This window comes from Apteryx mantelli, chromosome 17 (genome assembly GCF_036417845.1).
Source record: "Apteryx mantelli isolate bAptMan1 chromosome 17, bAptMan1.hap1, whole genome shotgun sequence".
NCBI lineage: Eukaryota > Metazoa > Chordata > Aves > Apterygiformes > Apterygidae > Apteryx > Apteryx mantelli.
In genome coordinates, this window is record NC_089994.1 from 7620770 (window position 1) to 7638979 (window position 18210).

The window sequence follows — 18210 nt, forward strand, 5'->3', positions numbered from 1 at the left end:
TCTCAGCCCTAATGACATCATGTGTCACTACTATTACAGTGATTCAGCTAGTCTATGGAATGTAATATAAGTGGATGGAAGCCTGGGTGGTTACACTTCTCTGCTTGTGAAGACTGATGTATTGAAGTAGGGAGGAATGATGCTTCTGTTAGATACATTTTCACTCCCTTTCAAATATTTAGTTACTCTCCCTTGTCAGGAAGATGACGCAGAATAGGTTAACAGTACTCCACCTGTATAGAAGTTCTGTGTGCCTGTCATTCAAAATTAAATAGATTATTTTCTAAGAAAACAACACATTCTGGGTTATGCAGGTATTTGAGTTTCAGAAATAACTGTCCTTTGTTCTGCTGTCTTAACAATACGAGCGTCCATAGGTCTTGTAAGTTTTTTAAATAGTTCAAAAATACAGTTGTTTGGAATTGTTAAGAAAGAAGTTCAAGTGACCAGAATTCCTAAGTGCTGGAGCAACAAGTATTACTTCCAAACTTAGATTTGAAAAGGCTTTGCAGTTAAAGCAGAATTAAAGCCTTTTGTCCCACACTTCTCTTAATGAATTTCATTTCCAAATTTGGCACAGTTACTCTCTGGAGGACGATTGAATTTTCTAGGTCACTTCCCAGATGAAGTAACTTAATAGTTTTCCAGAAATTTGTATTAAATGATTCACAGCTTGATATATGGAATCGAGCAAATTAAAAGCAAGTATTTCTCTTTAAGAGGTGTAAAATCAAGTGGCTGAAGCACAGTGCATTCTGGCCCACTAGCATCTCTGCCCATGCTACCTGGATATTGAATCTGCATGAAGCACTTTGGAGGAGCTAATTGCATTTAGAGAAGAATTTGCAGGCTCTTCTTGCAGATGATCTCACAAAACCTGACCACACTGAGATACAGGTAGCTGAGCAGAGTTCAGAGATAGGCTATCACTTCCCCATCCATGAGCTGCCACAGACTGAATGCATAGCTGTGCTACATAGGAAGAGATCAAGTGAATCTGTGCTTAGCACCAGTGACGCTTAGCACTTGGCCTTCTCTGCCTGTAGTGCTGAGTTGAGTTAGTCTTTGAGGGACAGTGTGGTGGAGTTCTTCAAATTACATTATATTCACATTGGGCTTGCATTTGAATTGTTCAGTTTGTGTCTTACCTTGTTCTCGTTTCCTAGCTGTGATTTATGTCCTAGCCTTGTTCTAGTTTCCCTATCCTGCCATATGTAGCAGGCTCTGGATGTGTTTATGTTCTTCTTCCTTGGAGCTGTAATTAGAAGTACTCTAGCATGTGGCTGACCTGCCCTGAGCTGAATGTGCTGTACCTGCTGTTGTCATTCCTCCTCCCCCTTAGCGTGTCATGGCCTAACAAAAGAAGGAGCTTGCCCTAGATAGGAAAAACAAAGCCATTTTTATCTTTAAATTCATAGGAGGGCCCAAAGAACAAAACTTGCACATGTCAAATGATCACAGAAAAGGGATGGATATCTAGGAGCATCTTCAGAGGCTCTGTTAATTAGCTGTCTCTGAGGTGAGAAGCCCATTTTCCCAATGAGCAGGCAGTCAAATTTTCCAGTGCTGCTGCTAGAATCAGCTTTCCTCTTTGCAGTTCCAGCAGACGAGCCTAAGACTGGCAAGGTCAAGACTGAGCTGTTGCTAAGTTAGATGTGTGGTATAGAAATAGCAGTATGGAGGACTTGCACTGCAGCTGCTCAGGAAAAACTTCTCTGAACCTAATCTGCTACAGTGCTAAAGAGGATTAATTACATGAAAAGTTGCTTTTCCTTTTCAGTCCCCTTGATAGTCTCTGTCGGCTATCACAGTTACTGAATGGGCGGGTTTGAGGTCCACTCTGGACAAATGGCGGGCCAGACAACTTGAAGGCAGTCTCTCATTCTGGATGCCTGGCTTGACTTGCTTGGGCCTCATTTTCAGAGGAAATGAGCACTTATGCAGCCACTCAAGTAGGGCACCCAGAATAAGAGGCCACTTTTGAAAATGTTGGCAAAAGCATTTTGTTTTATCTCTGCACTTCATTAGTCTTATCCCCAAAGTCTTTCATGTTATGTTCTACAGTGGAAGGTCATTGTTTCAGATCAATCATGTTCAGTGGAATTTAATCCAATTCTAAGTCAAACTAATCCACTTGAGTAAAGTTTGAAGGGCAGTAAAAATTCATTTGTTAAGAAAGATCTGGGCTTATTTTTTAAATCTGGCCATTGATTCAGAGTCCCTAATTGTGTATGCACAATGTGATGTTTCTTGGGGGTGATTCTGGAAATGCCGAACATCTACCTTCTGACCTTATCTGTAGGCTGCAAATGCTCAGCACCTCTGAAGACCCCTGGGAATTGGTAGGATTATTTTTTTCATCTGCAATAGTCACTTAACATAGACTTTCCTTTCTTTTACATGTAGAGGCTTTTTTTCTCTATGACATTCTGCTAAAGGTTTCTGATAAGCAGGCTTTTTCATGTTTTCCTGTTTATTGTTGTAAATTCTAGTTACTTTCATTTGATTAATTATGTAAAGAATAAAAACACATTCCTGTATCTGGACAGGACTATGGCAAACACTCTGTTCTGAAGCAGCTTTGTAAGAGTTAAAGCTGCTTTCTATTAGCTCCTGTGTTCTTGCTACTTACACAAACCTGCATAACTGAGCATGCTTCACAGCTTCCTGTGCATATCCCTGAATCATTCTGGCACGCAAAAACACTGCCATAATTTTTTATTCAGACATAGTGTTCATTCTTCACTGGACTCTGAAATGAGCAAGCGCTTGAACATAGCACATTTCATGGGAGAGTTCTGAGGATTTATCAACTCATGTCTGCACAGGATTTTGAACATGCAAAGGGCTACTGTGTATGAATGCTGAGTGGTTTTAAATACATTGCAGTGATTGCAAATAGGTTTCAGTATACAGATCTAACCTTTTCCCTGAGGGAGCAAGAGCTTCACAGATTTTGCACAAATCACTACCCTTCTCTTTAAAGGTTCTTCCCCCATTGCTGAATAGATGTACAATGTACTTTACCACAATTCACGGCATGAACCCTACTGGTTCTGAGCAGCACTCAGGTAGTGTAATCTTTCTGCCTTCATTCTAGATTTTACCTTTGAGTTATGAGGGAGGTTCTGTGAGAATGATTACAGATTAATATGAAATTGAAATATGACAAATAGTAGAATATTTTCACACACACTGTGACAGCCCAAAGGGTTCTGCTGCTTGTTAAACTGTGGTGTATGGTTTGGCTAGAAATATATCATTGAAATTATAGTCTCTTGTGGTTTGGGAAGGAGTCATCACATTTCAGCTACACCCACTCCTATCTGTTGCTCTGATCTTGTCATTGGTTACAACACCTTCCCTCCCTGATGTGCACTTATCTCACTTTATTGCGGGGATGTGCTGCCAGGATTCTAACAATAAAAATTATAGATAGTCCTCAGCCTGTGAAACAATCTGTCCTTACAGCACAATCTGAACATCCTGCCCCCACCTAAGTGCCAGCCCCAGTATTTCCAAGATTAGGTGCCCACAGACTCCCCAGCTCTCTTTCTCTACCATCCCCATCTCTACTACCTTTACTGTGATGTGGGAGCTGGTCAGCCTCCCCCATCACTTGGCAGTTGCGTCTGCTCCCTCTCTGGTTTTCAGTGCCTTGTGCCTAAGACTCAGTATCGTTTAGTAGAGCCCTAAATAAAACATTTCCTTGCTGCAGAAGAAGAGAGGGAAGATTGCTTGCTCCAGGAATGAGAAGAATATTAGCAGCAGGGACTTTTTACTACCACTGCTTTAGTACCATGAGTCTCAGGAAGAGTGATGCAAAAAGTGTGATCCTTGCTCACTGTTGCCGGAATAACCAAAGAAGGTGGCCTTTGGCAATGGTGGAAGCCTGGAAGGCTCTGGTATGGCACCCCTGTCATCACTTAGTTTCCCTATCATGCTTCTTCTACACTAGTGCACCTCATAGCCCTGTCCCCTCAGCTAAATGTCAGCATTGGGGACAGTCTCTTTGAGAGCACTTTGCTGTCCCCAGTGCCCCTCTGTGGAGCTGAGTGGTGAACTAGAATGGCATTTCAGCAAGGAGCTATTTGTGGAACATCGGTGCTGTCCAATAATCAGATATGCCAGTGGAGCAGAGCCACTGCCTTAGGTCATGATGCAGTTTTCAGTACCGTAAGTTTCTCCATCTACAAATTCTTGCTGGGTGTGGTATCTATGCCAACAGCTCAAATCCTGCCTCTTGAGAGCAGTGTTTCTGAGCTCCTGTCTGGACTTTGCTGGGAATCGTAGAGCTGTGTAGTGCCGTGTACAATGCTGGGCATCTGAGCTCTGCAGGGGAACTGCAGAGCTTGGTAGCATGTTGCACCCCATTCAGCACTCTAGGAAAGGGTCAGCTGACATTTCCATTTCCTTTCCATTTTTATTTTAAAAGCATTGTAACTAAGCTTCTGAACATTGTAGCAGATTGAAACTTATTGCATGAGCACTAATTGTTTTTTATTTGTACCTTTATAGCTCCTGGGAGCCACTGTTACAGAGGAGGATTCAGGGCACTAGGTGCTGTACACGCAAGGGAAAATAGGTACTCTCCCAAAGACCTTGTATGTTTGAAATGTACTCTCATTACTTTGTTTACAGTCAGGTTATAGAAATGCTACATAAAAGGTTGCCTGATTTTAGCGATTTTTCTTGCTACTGTTGGATTTAGATGTGTATCTGATTTTAAAGCAATGATGTGACATATCACCTTGTGGGTTTGAGGTTAAGAATTTTTGAGATGCTTTAGACTGAAAAATGGCCATTTGCACAGAGGCTTCAATTAAAAAACCCCCAAAGCATTTCATGAGAATGTTTTTTTATGTGGGTATATCCACATATATTTGAAAGATTAATGCAGATTCTCTGATTCAGGGGGTAAATAAATATAACTGGTTTTAAAAATACTTCATAATCCGTTTCCCTCAGGAGGCTGAAACTGCTGTGCACAACTGGAAAGTTTTTTCTAGACCCTACAAATTTTCAAAACTGTTGGCACACTTTGCAGACTGATTATTCTTTACTAAGAAGTTGGTCTAAACTGCAAAGTTTCCAAAGTTTGAGAATTGGATAGGGGATTTTGGTTTGGCCCATCTCTTACTATTGTTGCGTAAGGTATCAGATACATTAAAATCTGTATTTTTAAATTGAATCATGCCTTTTCAAGAACATAGTCTTACAGTGCATAGACAAAACTTTATGCTTAGGTAAAATCAAAAAAAGTTTTCTTTTAATGAGGATAATGAATTGGACTGATACTTGGGATCCATTCTGTTAAGATTTCACTGTCTTCTCTTAAAAACCGCAAAAAATAAGGTAGGAAGAAGGCACTATTCAGCTTACAGATATGTATGTGTAACTGCGTACTTCACAGTACTGCAAAGATAAGAAAGTTACTTCCTTAATCTTGTGGCAAACAGTTTATAACTTGGTATGTGAAAATTTTATCTACCATATTTTATTACACATAACTTCCATGTATTTTTATTTTTCACAATATTTATTCAGCTCCTTTAAAAATAATCAAATTTATTTGAATATTCATCTAGTCCCTTTAAAAATTAACTACAGAGTTTATTTTAAGTGACTTTGAGGGTTAACTCTATCTGATACTCAAAAAAAACAGTAATGCCAAGGTTAGAGCTAAAAACTTTTGGCTGACACAGTGGACCAGATTTACTCAGTTAGAACAATGCAATAGTACTGATGATAATGGGAGAGTAGTGTCATTAGTGAGACCAGGACTGGTCCCCTGCCTCTAGTTCCCTGCCTGGTCCACTAACGTGCATTCTTTCCTCTTCCTGATGGTGAGAACAGATGTACACTTAAATTTATATAGGTGTTGTGGTACTGAGGCTATAATGCTGAACTGTTTGATCATGAGCAAATCTTTCACTCAGATGTGCAGCAGTTCCACATATGTAAAATGGTGTGCTGATGTTTAGATGCTGGCTGTGGACTGAACAGAAAAAGATTAGTGTCTATGACTTATCATAAAAAATGAGCAACATGGATGCTAGCGTTTTTGCAGATACCACCAGCAGCTGTGGTGTTTGTGCACTGTTGTTCCTTTAAGATGATTTTTATGTAGGGCTGGTATTTTGTTAATTTACTAAAGAAGAGCCTGACAATTATGAATTGAAATATGTAGTAAAATTGAATTTAGTTGAATCACTCAGGCAAGGTAACAGAATTGGCCTATGCTTACCACCCTCACAACTAGGAATGTTTCAAAGCAGCTGGGATGAGAGAGACATTTATGTAAGTGGAATGAGACACAACTGTATAAATACCGCAAGACAAAGGTAGCACAAAGCAGTAATGGCGTGTAGGCAAAACAGCACACGCGAGAACAGTGCATAGTTGCACAGGGAGGACAGCTCAGGTGGGCAACACGCTCTGCTTGAGCAGTTTTCCTTTGCGAGATGATTCCCGGTGCACAGGACAGCAGGCTTTGTGCCGCGTTACTGAGGGCAGGGTAGGGCCAGGCGACGAACTGGGCGGTAACTGACCCTTTTGTGAGGCATTTCGAGTTGGGCCGGGTGCGGGGTGCAGAAGAGCAGCCTCGGCGCTGCCCAGCCCAGCTCTGCAATGCCCGCGCTCATCGCCCACCTCCACCTTTGCAGCAGTAAAATGCAGCACTCGCAGCGCGCATGCGCCTCCCCCCAGCCGGCGCCCCGGGATAGCTATTTATAGCAAGTGACGTCACCTAGAAATAGAACGCGGGGGAGCAGCGCCCCCCTCCCCTCCCCTGCAGTCCCCTCAACTCCGCCCCCTCGTTGCCTTCCTAGCGCGCAGGCGCAGGCGGCGGCAGCAGCGCGAGGCTCCGAGCCGGGCGGAGAGGCGCGAGCTGTGCACGCCGCGGAGGGGACGGAGCGAGCGCGCGGCTACCCGCCTTGCCGCGGCCAGCGAGCGCGAGGCGCCAACCGTCGCCTGGCGAGCGCGGCCGGGGGTCAGCGGCAGCTGCGACCAGCCCAACGGTCGCTGAGCCAGCGAGCGAGCGTGAGGCGGCGGCTCCCTTTCGCTTCCCTGCGCGCATTCGCACACTCGCACCGCAAGCCCGCGCATTTCGAGGCGCAGGTTCCCCCCTTCCTCTCTCTGTGAGGGGCGCAGAGTGCCCAGCCCGGCAGCCACCACGGAAGCGGCCATGGGGGACCGAGAGCAGCTGCTGCAGCGAGCCCGCCTGGCCGAGCAGGCGGAGAGATACGACGACATGGCCTCGGCCATGAAGGCGGTGAGTGGGGCTGGCAGCGTGGCGGCGGTGGGTCGTACCCGGGGAGGAGTGCTGCAGAGGGGGCAGTGGCGGGGGAGGATGGGAAAGGAAGTGCGGGCTGGGCCGAGGCGGAGTTGAGTCCTGGGGAGGGTGCGAGCCGCCAGATCCCACCCGTCGCCCTGAAGAAAGGGGGGCGGGGGCGAGACCGTCCCGTTGGGATGCCTTGCCGCCGTGCGGGGCGGCGCCGGCTGCTACCGGCCTCGGGGAGAGCAGCGATAAGTAGTAGCCGGTCCAAAGTGGACCCAGCTCCCCCTCCTCCCTCCCCCCCCCCCAATTTCCTTCATTCCCTCGTATCTACTCCCTCGTAGTCCTCCCGCTCCCTCTGCTGTCCCTGCCCTGGGGGTGTGGCTGTCCCCTCTCCTCCCCCCTTCCCCCGCCAATCCGGCGCGCAGCACGGCAGTTTGAATGCTGCCCGCCTCGCCCTTGTGGCGGCGGGAACCTGGCGGAGCCTCTCCCCACCGCAGCCCCAGAGGCGCGCGTCTCCTTCCCCGCCGGCCTCTGGGAGTCAGGGTGGGATCCCGGGTTTGACCTTGGGGTGCGTTTCCAGTCCCAGCAGTCTGGGACACGCGAGCAGTTGGGGGGCTGGGCGGGGGGAGGGGGGGGCTGGCCTCTCCGGCTCGGGGGGGGGGGTGGGTGTCTGAGAAAACTGCGCACGGCAAGGAGAGCCCCTTCCTTTTCTAGACGTTTCTTTTGGCTCGCGATAAAAAGCACGAATAGAGGCCTCACCCACAAACATGGGCGCTCTGATTCAAAGACGGTATAGTACTTGCATCCGGGTATAAAAGCTGCACGGTGCATAGAGTCTGCTTCCCAAGCTGTAATACTGCCTTTTTGCCTCTTCTTTATAGGATAACAAATTCTCAGTGCATTCCTTACACATATGAATACTGAAATGTGTTTAAACCATAAGGTACAGTTGCAACTCAGCTTCTCTCAAAACCAATCAATGAAAGTTATTTGTGCTGACCTGTCTGTACTGGTACATAATAAAATTGCAGAATGATCAAACCTAATATGTCTAGTCCCTTTTTCTTTAAACAAAATACTCCCATCATCTGAAATTTAAAGGTAATATTCATGTTAGCAAATGTTTAGCAGTGTCTTTGCTGTATCTGTTTACAACTGATTTTAGAGTCTTGTTGATCTGTTCTTTGTGAACACCAAAAACCCCAAGAGGAATTGGGTTTCCCTTGAGAATAGTGCTGTTTAAATACATGAGATGATTCTGGTTTGGGAGAGCAGCTTCAAATGGGTTGATTCTTACAACGATAGTCTCGTTTTGAGACTGATGTATGTCACATTCCTGAAGTGAGGGCTGTGAAAAGACCTTTATTTTGCTCTTTGTTTTTTTTTTTTAATCATTAGCTGTTTATAACTTGATGTATTATGGCATTGTATATACTAGGACCAACCCAGTTCTAAAGCAGAAACACTTTTGAGTATCTCAATATCAGATATACTAGACACTAAGATAAAGAAGCTGTATTTTAATATATTACTAGAATTCCTGATAATTGTATTTCCAAATAACCCCTGAACTGTAGTGTCTGTGTGGCCTCCTGAACATATATGAAACAAGAAACAAGCAGAATAGTTACTGTGCTTCAGAAAATATGTAAATAAAGTGTATCTGTAACTAGTGTACATGTCCAGTCGTCTTTTTAAACTGTCCTAATATTGTTTTATTTTGCTTCATCTTGAGTCACAGTATTCTCTTCATTAATACTGCTTTTGCTCTCTAATAAGGTGTATAATGATGAGCTTCTGTAATTGGAAGCTTGTTAGCACTTCTTAAGTGAGCTGAATTTGAGCATTTATGAAAAAGAATGTTATATTATAGACATTATACTTCAAAACTACAACAAGCAAAGCTGAATTTAAAGGGCAACATTTTAACATTTTAAGCCATTCATTTAATGTAATTGCCTATAATACTGTGTTACTTAAATGGTTACTTAAGTCTTTCACAAGTGTTCATTCTAACATGGTAGTTTCCAAAATGCTCTTTTAAAGTTTGATCTAAATTTTGCAAGTCCGAGCTTAAGCTCCTATGAAATGTTATTATGTGGGCTGTCTATTCCCAGACAGCTAATATTTCCTTCAATTTCAGTAATTGTAAACAATAGCTATTCAGACAAATTTCTCTCTGTATAGAGTAAGATATCAAAAATATCTTTTGTGCTCCAGAGATGGTAGACTTCCTTCAACAGGAAGTCAGTGTTGTAACTCAGATATCTATTCCTAAAGCAAAATGTTTTAATTTGAAACGATTCTAAAAAAATTCTCTGGATTTAACATAGCCAATGTTTTAAAAATTGCTGGGTAATTGGGATGAAGATGCTGTATGAAAATAGTGTGCTTCCAGTATAGTAGAAATCTGAATGGACAATTTCAGTTACAGGTATTTATCACCATATTTTTACTATACATGATATAGGAGCAACTATAAGGCTGTTTGCTAAAACATAAAGTAACAAACTATTTTAGCAAAAGCATATTTACGTGATGTTTTTAGACTGCCACCAAAGGGGAAAAAAAAACAGGACTAGTATTTTAACTATTGGTATAAAACTGGAGAAACACTTGTTATTTTCCAGTCCTTTTAGTTCTTCTATAGAAAAGCCAGATGAAGTAACAGTTGTAGCTTAAATAAGGAAACTACTGTTTAATAGTTTTTATTTGTTGCTTTTGAATTTTCTTGGAAGAATTCCAGAACTTCTGCTTATAATGTGTAGACGGGAAAAGAAAATGAAGCTTTCACATAGATTGCTGTGAATGAGTTTAGTTTACTTTTTTGCAGCCAAAATTTTCTTAATAAAAAATACAAGCATATGCAAATGTGCATCTACTAAATGGCATTCTTCCAAGGGGTGTGGCATGCTCATTGCATTAAATGTTGCTCTAGGATTCCAACAATTTGAAATAACTTTACATGGTAGGTTAAAAATTACTTCTGAACACAGCAAATGCTGAAGTTGTGTGTGGGGGAAATATGCTTTTAGTGTGTGTTACCATTTCTCACTTGTCTGAACAAATACTCTACACATGTTGGAAATATTTCATTGAGTGCTTTTGTTTTTAGACCATTCCAGAAATATGATTATATGTTGATTGGGAAGTAAATATTAAACAGTTAAACTATTTTGCTGTATAAACCCTTAGTATTGCAGACTGTACGAATTCTAATGTGTAGTGCTCAGGAGTTTCATTAATTTTTGTTGCTATTCTAGTGTAGCTACATAATATCTAGTCATTTACACTTCAGTTTAAAAATTAAGATGCATCTGAGTTATGTGAGGATCTACAATTTTAAAATTAGTTGCGTGTGTGAAATACTACTTATCAGAGCTCACCACTGCAATAAAATACAGGTATTGCTAGGTACGATCTTGAGATTTTTTTTTAAGCAAAATAGCTTGAGGTCCTAATTTAATTTGTATGCTTTATCTCTGTACATAAATAGACTTAAAGTTTGGGGTGTTCCATATTTTTAGTGTTGTATCGTCCAGTTCTCCTTCACTTTCAACATCAGTGTCTGATTTTGGTTAACGAAGTATTTGTATGTAGGAGGGAGGAATGAGATGCCTTTAATATAAACAGTATCCTCCCCTGCTGTGAGAAGACTTTCTTACTGTGACTTGATACAATAAATCTAGCTATAGGGCTTCTAATGTCTGGTAGAAAACACTGAAGCTACATTATGCAAAAAACTGATCTGGTTTAAATTCTTTCTTCTGGTTCCTGTTTATAAAGAAGTTATGAACTACACAACTTTGTACTAGGAGAGTTTGTAATGATTCAAGTATTGTCTGGTTCGTGCTTCCCTCACTTTATACTGGATCAGGTATAGTCTTTTCTTTGCAGCAACTTGCGAAGAACTGGCACAAGTTCTAACACACTGACTAATAAAAACTGCTAACAAAATACTCAGTGTAACAAAACAGAAGTGTGATCACATCCGTGTAATTGATCCAGGTCACGTTCATACTACTAGGTAATCTTGCAGTGCGTTGATCTGCTGTTAATTGTGGAACCTTCACTTTGCTGTGTTTTCCATACAAACTAATTCAGCTTGGCATGTCCTACGTGGGATCACACACACGTGTAAGTCATTCCTGAGCTGGTAGGGCTGGATGAGCTGTGCATGTGGAGTTAGGAATTTCAGGATTACAGTCAGAATTCCTTTTATTTTTTTAATTCCCAGTAAACTGAAAGAACTTTGTGGGCACAAAGCAGAGGAAGAGATACCTGTAAGTATCATAGAAATAAAATGATCTAGCTTATATCCTTGCTACAAAAAGCAGACTGTCAGTCTGAAGGAAAACTGCTAGCAGATCATAGTCTGCATGTTCAATTGCATTGTCTTGCTCAGGACTGAAAATAATTTCAAACTTAGGGATGAGGGAGGTGTGTTTGCATAAGGCAAGTATAGGGTAACACCTTAGTAAGTTAATACTACTTTGAAGTCATCCTACAAGTGGTTTTTAATCCTTCAAGTGCTACTGTTTTTCCTAACAGACATCATGATCAACAAGAAGCTCATGCTTTCTCATATCTAAAATGTGAATCCAAATTGTTGCAATCCAATAGGCTGCTTCTACTAAGAAAAGCCTGTGGGTGGAAGGGAAGACATTTCAAGGTTGTTTCTTTGGTTTTTTTTTCCTCCCTCTCTCCATCATCCCCGTGTATGGGGAGAGACATGTCTGTTTTCTTACCTAATTTGCAAATCTGCCTCCAGTAGTAGATAGCTTCTTGAAGATCATGTGCTTTCCTTTGAGTCTGGTTTCTTGTAATGTAGCTGTTAGCCTAGAGAAGTAGATATGATTTTGCACCATGAGAGTTATTTTAGATACATCTACACAAAATATCAGCATTTTTTAGCTAGGATTGGGGGTAATTTGCAGCTTCTCTCTGAAGTTACTGCATTCAAGATGAGAAGAAAGTAGTTCAGGACTAATGAAATAAAAAAGGGTTGGGGGAACGTGTTGAAAGGTGGTATTAGAAAGGAAGGGGCTTCACTCAGATCGTTGTGAACTTCTGCCACAGGAAGAATAACTAGTGTGCAACTACTGGTTTGTTTTGCTGAATTCCTGCACACAACATCAGATGCTGCCTTCTTTGAAGGTGATTATCAGTTTTTAGATTAAGTTAACAGAATCTGCCAGAGGATATAAGTTACTTTTGGGAATGGCATGACATTGACATTTTTTAACCTTACCTTATCTGAGAAAATAATTCACTATGTGGTTCAAGGACTGTGGCAGTGCTGTATGTAGTCTTCAGGATACAATGTTTTGTATCTGTTATGACTGATGCAGAGGAGTGAGAGGCACTGTTGGGTTTGAAACAAAACTGAAAGCTTTATTTTTGTATTATCAGGTTTTAATTTTTATGATACAGTGCTGAAGTCTCACTTCTGTAATTTGTAAAATACATGAAATATGAGTATCTGTTCTGTTTTCTTCTAAGTAGAACAGACTTATCTAGGGATAGAAATGTGGAAAAAATGAAGAAGGAAAGAAGAAATAAGATGCTTTCCAGTCTTTCTCAGTTTAACTCCCAGGGGTTGTCTTCAGTGTGTTGACTTTCTTCAGGCTATAATTGTACTGTATGCTAGATTTGTATAGGTTTATTGTGGAAGACTAATCTGACTGTTAGGGCATGAGTGTGGAATAAAGGGAAGTATAGTTGACAAACCTTATTTCTACTTTGTTCTCCAGAATTTGACAGCTCAGTCAGTTTTTAATTTGTCAGTAATTCTTCAGAAAACATTTTTGAAAGTCATGGTTGACAGAACAGAATCTTCTAATCCTGGGCTCCCCGCTCCTGTGTCATGCATCTTAAAAAGACTGTACTCGCTACCAAGCACAGTTTAGTGATGGGCTAGAGCTGATGGTGTTTGCTGATTCTTCAAGATATATCAGTAACTTCTGGTGCATCTTAAAACTAGTAGACATATCTTCTAAGCATGTTGAATTAACTTCTATGTTTTTTTTTTTCCTTTTTCCTTTAAGTAACTGTTTCTAGGTGAGTTTTAAGACAGTGTGAGAATTACGCAATATAGGCTAGTGATACCTGGATTAGTCTCTTGATTAAGCTTCTTAATAATCTTATGTCTTAGTAAGATGCTTTGTTTTGATTAAGAAGTTAACACTCATTTTCCACATGCAAACAACTGTTCTGCTCTTAGTAGTCCTAAGGGATGACTGCACTCCTGTGTGTACTTGCAGTTTACATGGGTATATCTTAAGTATTCTCTGCTGTTTCTCAATCTTGCTGTGTCAGGAGAAGTTTTGTAGTCAGGTGCTTATTGAGAGTTTTAACACACTTGCTCAGCCCGAGGTGATGCCATAGTTGAACTTCATCTGGCTAGTTTAAAGTTAGTATGTATATGCCTCTAAAAGTTGCACTCCGTTTTATTGATAGTAACATAGACATACCTGTAGTACTGAATGTTGAGTAAACAAACAGCCAAGATTACCAGAATTTGCTGGACTTTACAAGATACTCCCTCTATTAATACGATGGATTTAGTTTGATCTTCAGAAATTCCTGCGAATAGGCTGTTTACCAGCACTTCTGTTGAATTTCTGTTGCGATTAGGGAAGGTGAGAGGCTTTTCAGGTATAGGTTATCTGTAAGTGTTGTCTCCTGTACAAGTAGACTTATATAAATGATGCACACTAATTCTTTCAGGCTGGATGTTGTGCATTTTCTGAAATTGGAAATGAATAACATCTGAAGAGAGAAAATAGACTTGAAAAGATCTGGAATAATCTTTCTAGGCTAATGGTATTGCTATAAGATTGCAGTTTGTGACTTGTGACAAATGGGACAAAATTTTGAGAACTGATTCATTTATCTCCCTTGTGAGTAAATACACTAGCTACATAGTATAATAAAAACTTGTATTTCAGTACTGAAAAAGTCTGTGCATTATGATGGTTCCCAGTGCCTTTGTTAGGTGCTGTAAAATACCATTTTGGTGTCCTGAGTACACAGAAGGCATCTACCTCTAAAAGCTTATTTTTAAAAGCTTAAGGAACCCCCTTAAGGAGGTAGAGGGTCAATATCTCTAGATATTGAGTACATAAATACTAGCATTTGGTGGGGGATACTTCATTTGAAGAAGAGAAAGGGATCAAATGCGAAGGTAAGTAGGTAGCTGAGGGTAAAGAACAGAGGTGGTAAATGAAGGATGAGGTGGAACATGAGAAGTAGGGACAAGAAGCATAAGGAGAAGAATCAGTAGCTGTAGTTGCAATCTTTTAGCTTTCACTTCCATTGTATGCTGTTTCTGGATTAGAAATCCAGTCTGTTACTGTTGTCCTGCCAAGACATCCTCAGGTGTTTTTTGTCTTGTATACTCTTCCATACTCACTTTTTTTAATATGGGTAATATATCTCAGTAGTGTATTAACAGATTGAGATTTTTTTCTAGTATTTTTGTGGAATACTGTAAAGATAGTGAAAAATGGTGGGGGGAAAAAAAGATTTGTCTCTTTGTGGTCAAATAATGTTTAAATTTTTAGCGAAGCAATATTGAGTCCTTTAAATCAATCACTATATTTGAGAACTTGCAATAGACTTTTCAAGCAGAGTCCTCCAGCAGTACAGAAATGACCAAGTGATTATTAATGGTTTGTGTTTTCTTTTTTTTTTCTTTCCTGTGGTGCATGGGTGATGTGATATAGTGTTTTTTCTGTTGTGTTTTTTTTCTTTGTACAAGCAAATTCTCTGCTAATACACTGTAGGGAATAAAAATCTCTTAGCTGAACCTTTATGTTTTGAGGGAGGCGATATCTTACTAGAGAAGATGATAGAGGTCTTATAGTGTGCCTGTGTGGATGCTGAGTGTAAGCTGTAAAGAAGCTTCAGAAAATGGCATTAGGGTTGATTCCTATGCATTTGACCTTTGGTATTTTGCCACAAATTGCATTAGGCTGGGCAGAGCAGTGCTTTAGGGAGTTCTGGTCCCTGAGCTGTGGAGGGAAATGCATTTGGAGATGAGGCTAATAGACTGGGTTTATTTTAAGAACAAAAACTGAAGTTGAAAGTAGGCTCTCTTTGCATCTATGTATGTCCTTGCTGTAACACTTAAAATTAATATAAATCACTTTTTTAGACTTGGAAAGCTATACATTTATTGGATGCTTCACTGTTTTTACAACACAGTAATGATTTTAGCAGCTTCTGAGCAATGACAGGTCAATTTTCACACCTAAGTGCATATCCTTAGAATTCTAACAATTTCTAAAGCAGTGTAGTTCTGCTGATAATGAAGTGTGCTTAATGTAGTGGAGTTGTTTTTCATCCTAATTCCTGTGAGTTTAGTTTCATGTTTCTAATTTTGCAAAAATAGAACAACTTCAAGTAACTCTAAGTCTGGGAGTTTTCCTTAAGTTAACATAGCAACTCAAATAAGCCTAAATGCGGTATTTAGAAGTATTAACCTTCTGTTATTACAGCTTTTTACAGGAAGAATTTGGAGTTGATCTTGGGGTTTTGGTTTTTTTTGCTTTCCATTTTGTTCCATTCTTATGCGATTTCTTTCATGTCCTGTCCCTGAAATCTGACTGCAGCCACCAATCAATAGAAAACAGGATAACTTTTATGTTACACTGTAAAATTGCTCACTAAGTGATTGAGAGATACTATGAAACACTAATGTTATTTGTACTATGCAGAGCTTAATCATAATGACTGCAGCACATCCATCTCTGCTGTCACCTGAAAGAAAGCGGCAGGGGAAAAGAAATGCAAGAACTGCACCAGTTTCCAGTATGTCTGTATAGTGTTCGAGATTCATGTAGCTGGTATTCTAGGTACATTTAAATTCACTGTTAAGTGTGTAGTCTGCATAATTATAGCAAAGACTTCCTGAAAACAGAGTCCTCCTTCTGCAAATGCTGCTTCATTACTCCAGCCTGACTGTGAATGCGCTTTGTAATGGCTTTTAAATACTAGTTCTGCTAACAGCAGAGCTATAGGGTTTTCACTCTTAAAACTTGACTGCAGAAAGAGTTTTAAACTTTCATCATTACAAATTGGCTCTTGTATAGAAGGAATTTTGGCTCTTGCTCTTCATAATGGAAGTATTGAAGGAAAATTGCATGCTCTTCTCTAAGCCAAACTTTAAATTTGATCTTTGTCTATATTTTCAGGTAACTGAGCTGAATGAGCCTCTCTCAAATGAGGATAGAAACCTGCTGTCTGTAGCCTACAAGAATGTAGTTGGAGCTAGACGATCTTCTTGGCGTGTCATCAGCAGCATAGAGCAGAAGACTATGGCGGATGGGAATGAGAAGAAATTGGAAAAGGTTAAAGCCTATAGGGAGAAGATAGAAAAGGAGCTTGAGACGGTCTGCAATGATGTTTTGGCCCTCCTAGATAAGTACTTGATCAAGAACTGCAATGACTTCCAGTATGAGAGCAAGGTCTTTTATCTGAAAATGAAAGGAGATTACTACCGCTATTTGGCAGAAGTTGCTGCTGGAGAGAAGAAGAACAGTGTTGTGGAAGCCTCAGAAGCTGCCTATAAAGAGGCTTTTGAAATCAGCAAAGAGCACATGCAACCCACTCACCCAATTAGGCTGGGGCTGGCACTCAATTTCTCAGTGTTCTACTATGAAATCCAGAATGCTCCTGAGCAGGCCTGCCTTTTAGCCAAACAAGCCTTTGATGATGCCATAGCTGAGCTGGACACTCTAAATGAGGATTCCTACAAGGACTCCACTCTCATCATGCAGTTACTTCGAGATAACCTCACTCTGTGGACGAGTGACCAGCAAGATGAAGAAGCAGGAGAGGGCAATAATTAGCAAGCTTTCCTCTGATCCCTCTTTCATCCACTTCACCATCCCCATCATCACCAGTATTTCCTTGCCACAGTCACACTAAATATCTAGTGCTAAGCATATCTGTATTGTACAGCTGTTCAGATCTGCTGTCCACTTTATCAGGAAGCAGTTTCGGATAAGTCTTCATGGGCACTGATGGATTGATTGGTTTATTGGCCCTATTTATCTTAGTTGCACTTGAGCAGTGCAGAAGGATGCATATTAAATGAGGCATTTTTAGTTTGCCTGTTGATTATAAGATGTGGAAAGAATAATGGAAAGTGATTGAAGATAATTAGATTCCAGTTAAAAAAAAATTTTCCATTTAAAATGAGCTGGCAGTTTTGTTAAGCAGTACATTTTGTGCATGCAAAGTAAATTAGCCACCCCAAAATTTTTTCAGTCAATGAAAACAGTAAAGCTGATGTGAAGTGATGACCCTATTCATCAGTTTACAATAAACTGTTTGAAATGTGAGGTTTCAGTAGCAATTCGTTTTTTTGCCTAACTTATGTGCACAATTTCTTTTAATGCGGTGCATCTACCTAAGAGTTTTGATACTTGTAACCTTTTGCAGTTGTTTTGAAGAATCATGAATTTATTTTTTGTAAACTCTTTGCTGTTTAGTTGTCTGTGTATTCTGACAACACTTATGTCAATGTTAGCCCATGTTAAGATGGATGACTGAGATGCCAGACTTCTAAATTAAATGTTTTGGAATTAAATGAATAAAATAAAATGCTGCTTTGGGGAAACTATCTCTACATAAGCTGTCCTGTCTTTTGTTAAGAGCAGAGATTGAATTGCTTAGCACATCATTGATGCATTAAGACATATTTAATCAAAAACTTTATGAGAAATTGCCTCATATGCTAAAAACAACAAAAAAAAAATCACAACAATCTAGAATGTTATACTGCTCACCTGTGTTGAAGTGGCAAAGATATATTTAGCTAATTTGCTTGGTAGGACAGTTGTAATGCAACTGTGCTTGGGAGCTGAAAAGCTGTGGAAAAAAAAAATTGTTATACCAGTATAGAGGCTTATATTATTTGCTTC

The 18210-nt window shown here is 40.5% G+C and overlaps 1 protein-coding gene across 4 annotated transcripts; it reads left to right on the forward strand.

The window, feature by feature from the left end:
* The first annotated feature begins 6837 nt into the window (after positions 1-6837).
* Positions 6838-17912, forward strand: YWHAH (tyrosine 3-monooxygenase/tryptophan 5-monooxygenase activation protein eta). Of its 4 annotated transcripts, XM_067306852.1 has the most exons (4): positions 7188-7273; positions 7994-8069; positions 8161-8222; positions 16477-17912. In XM_067306852.1, exons 3-4 carry the CDS (start codon positions 8193-8195, stop codon positions 17131-17133), a joined length of 687 nt encoding a protein of 228 aa, XP_067162953.1. In that variant the 5' UTR covers positions 7188-7273; positions 7994-8069; positions 8161-8192; the 3' UTR covers positions 17134-17912. The 4 variants fall into 4 exon arrangements, with proteins under 4 accessions (XP_013800324.1, XP_067162953.1, XP_067162952.1 ...); XM_067306851.1 differs by lacking the exon at positions 7994-8069 and having other exon boundaries at positions 7189-7273; XM_067306853.1 differs by lacking the exons at positions 7188-7273; positions 7994-8069 and adding an exon at positions 16000-16093 and having other exon boundaries at positions 8178-8222.
* The last annotated feature ends 298 nt before the right edge of the window (positions 17913-18210 follow it).

Excerpts from the sequence above, each read along its gene's own strand:
- YWHAH (XM_013944870.2), top strand. The coding sequence starts at position 7,187 with ATGGGGGACCGAGAGCAGCTGCTGCAGCGAGCCCGCCTGGCCGAGCAG. Across the intron at positions 7,274-16,476 it reads TGGCCTCGGCCATGAAGGCG|GTAACTGAGCTGAATGAGCC; the intron begins GTGAGTGGGGCT and ends CTATATTTTCAG.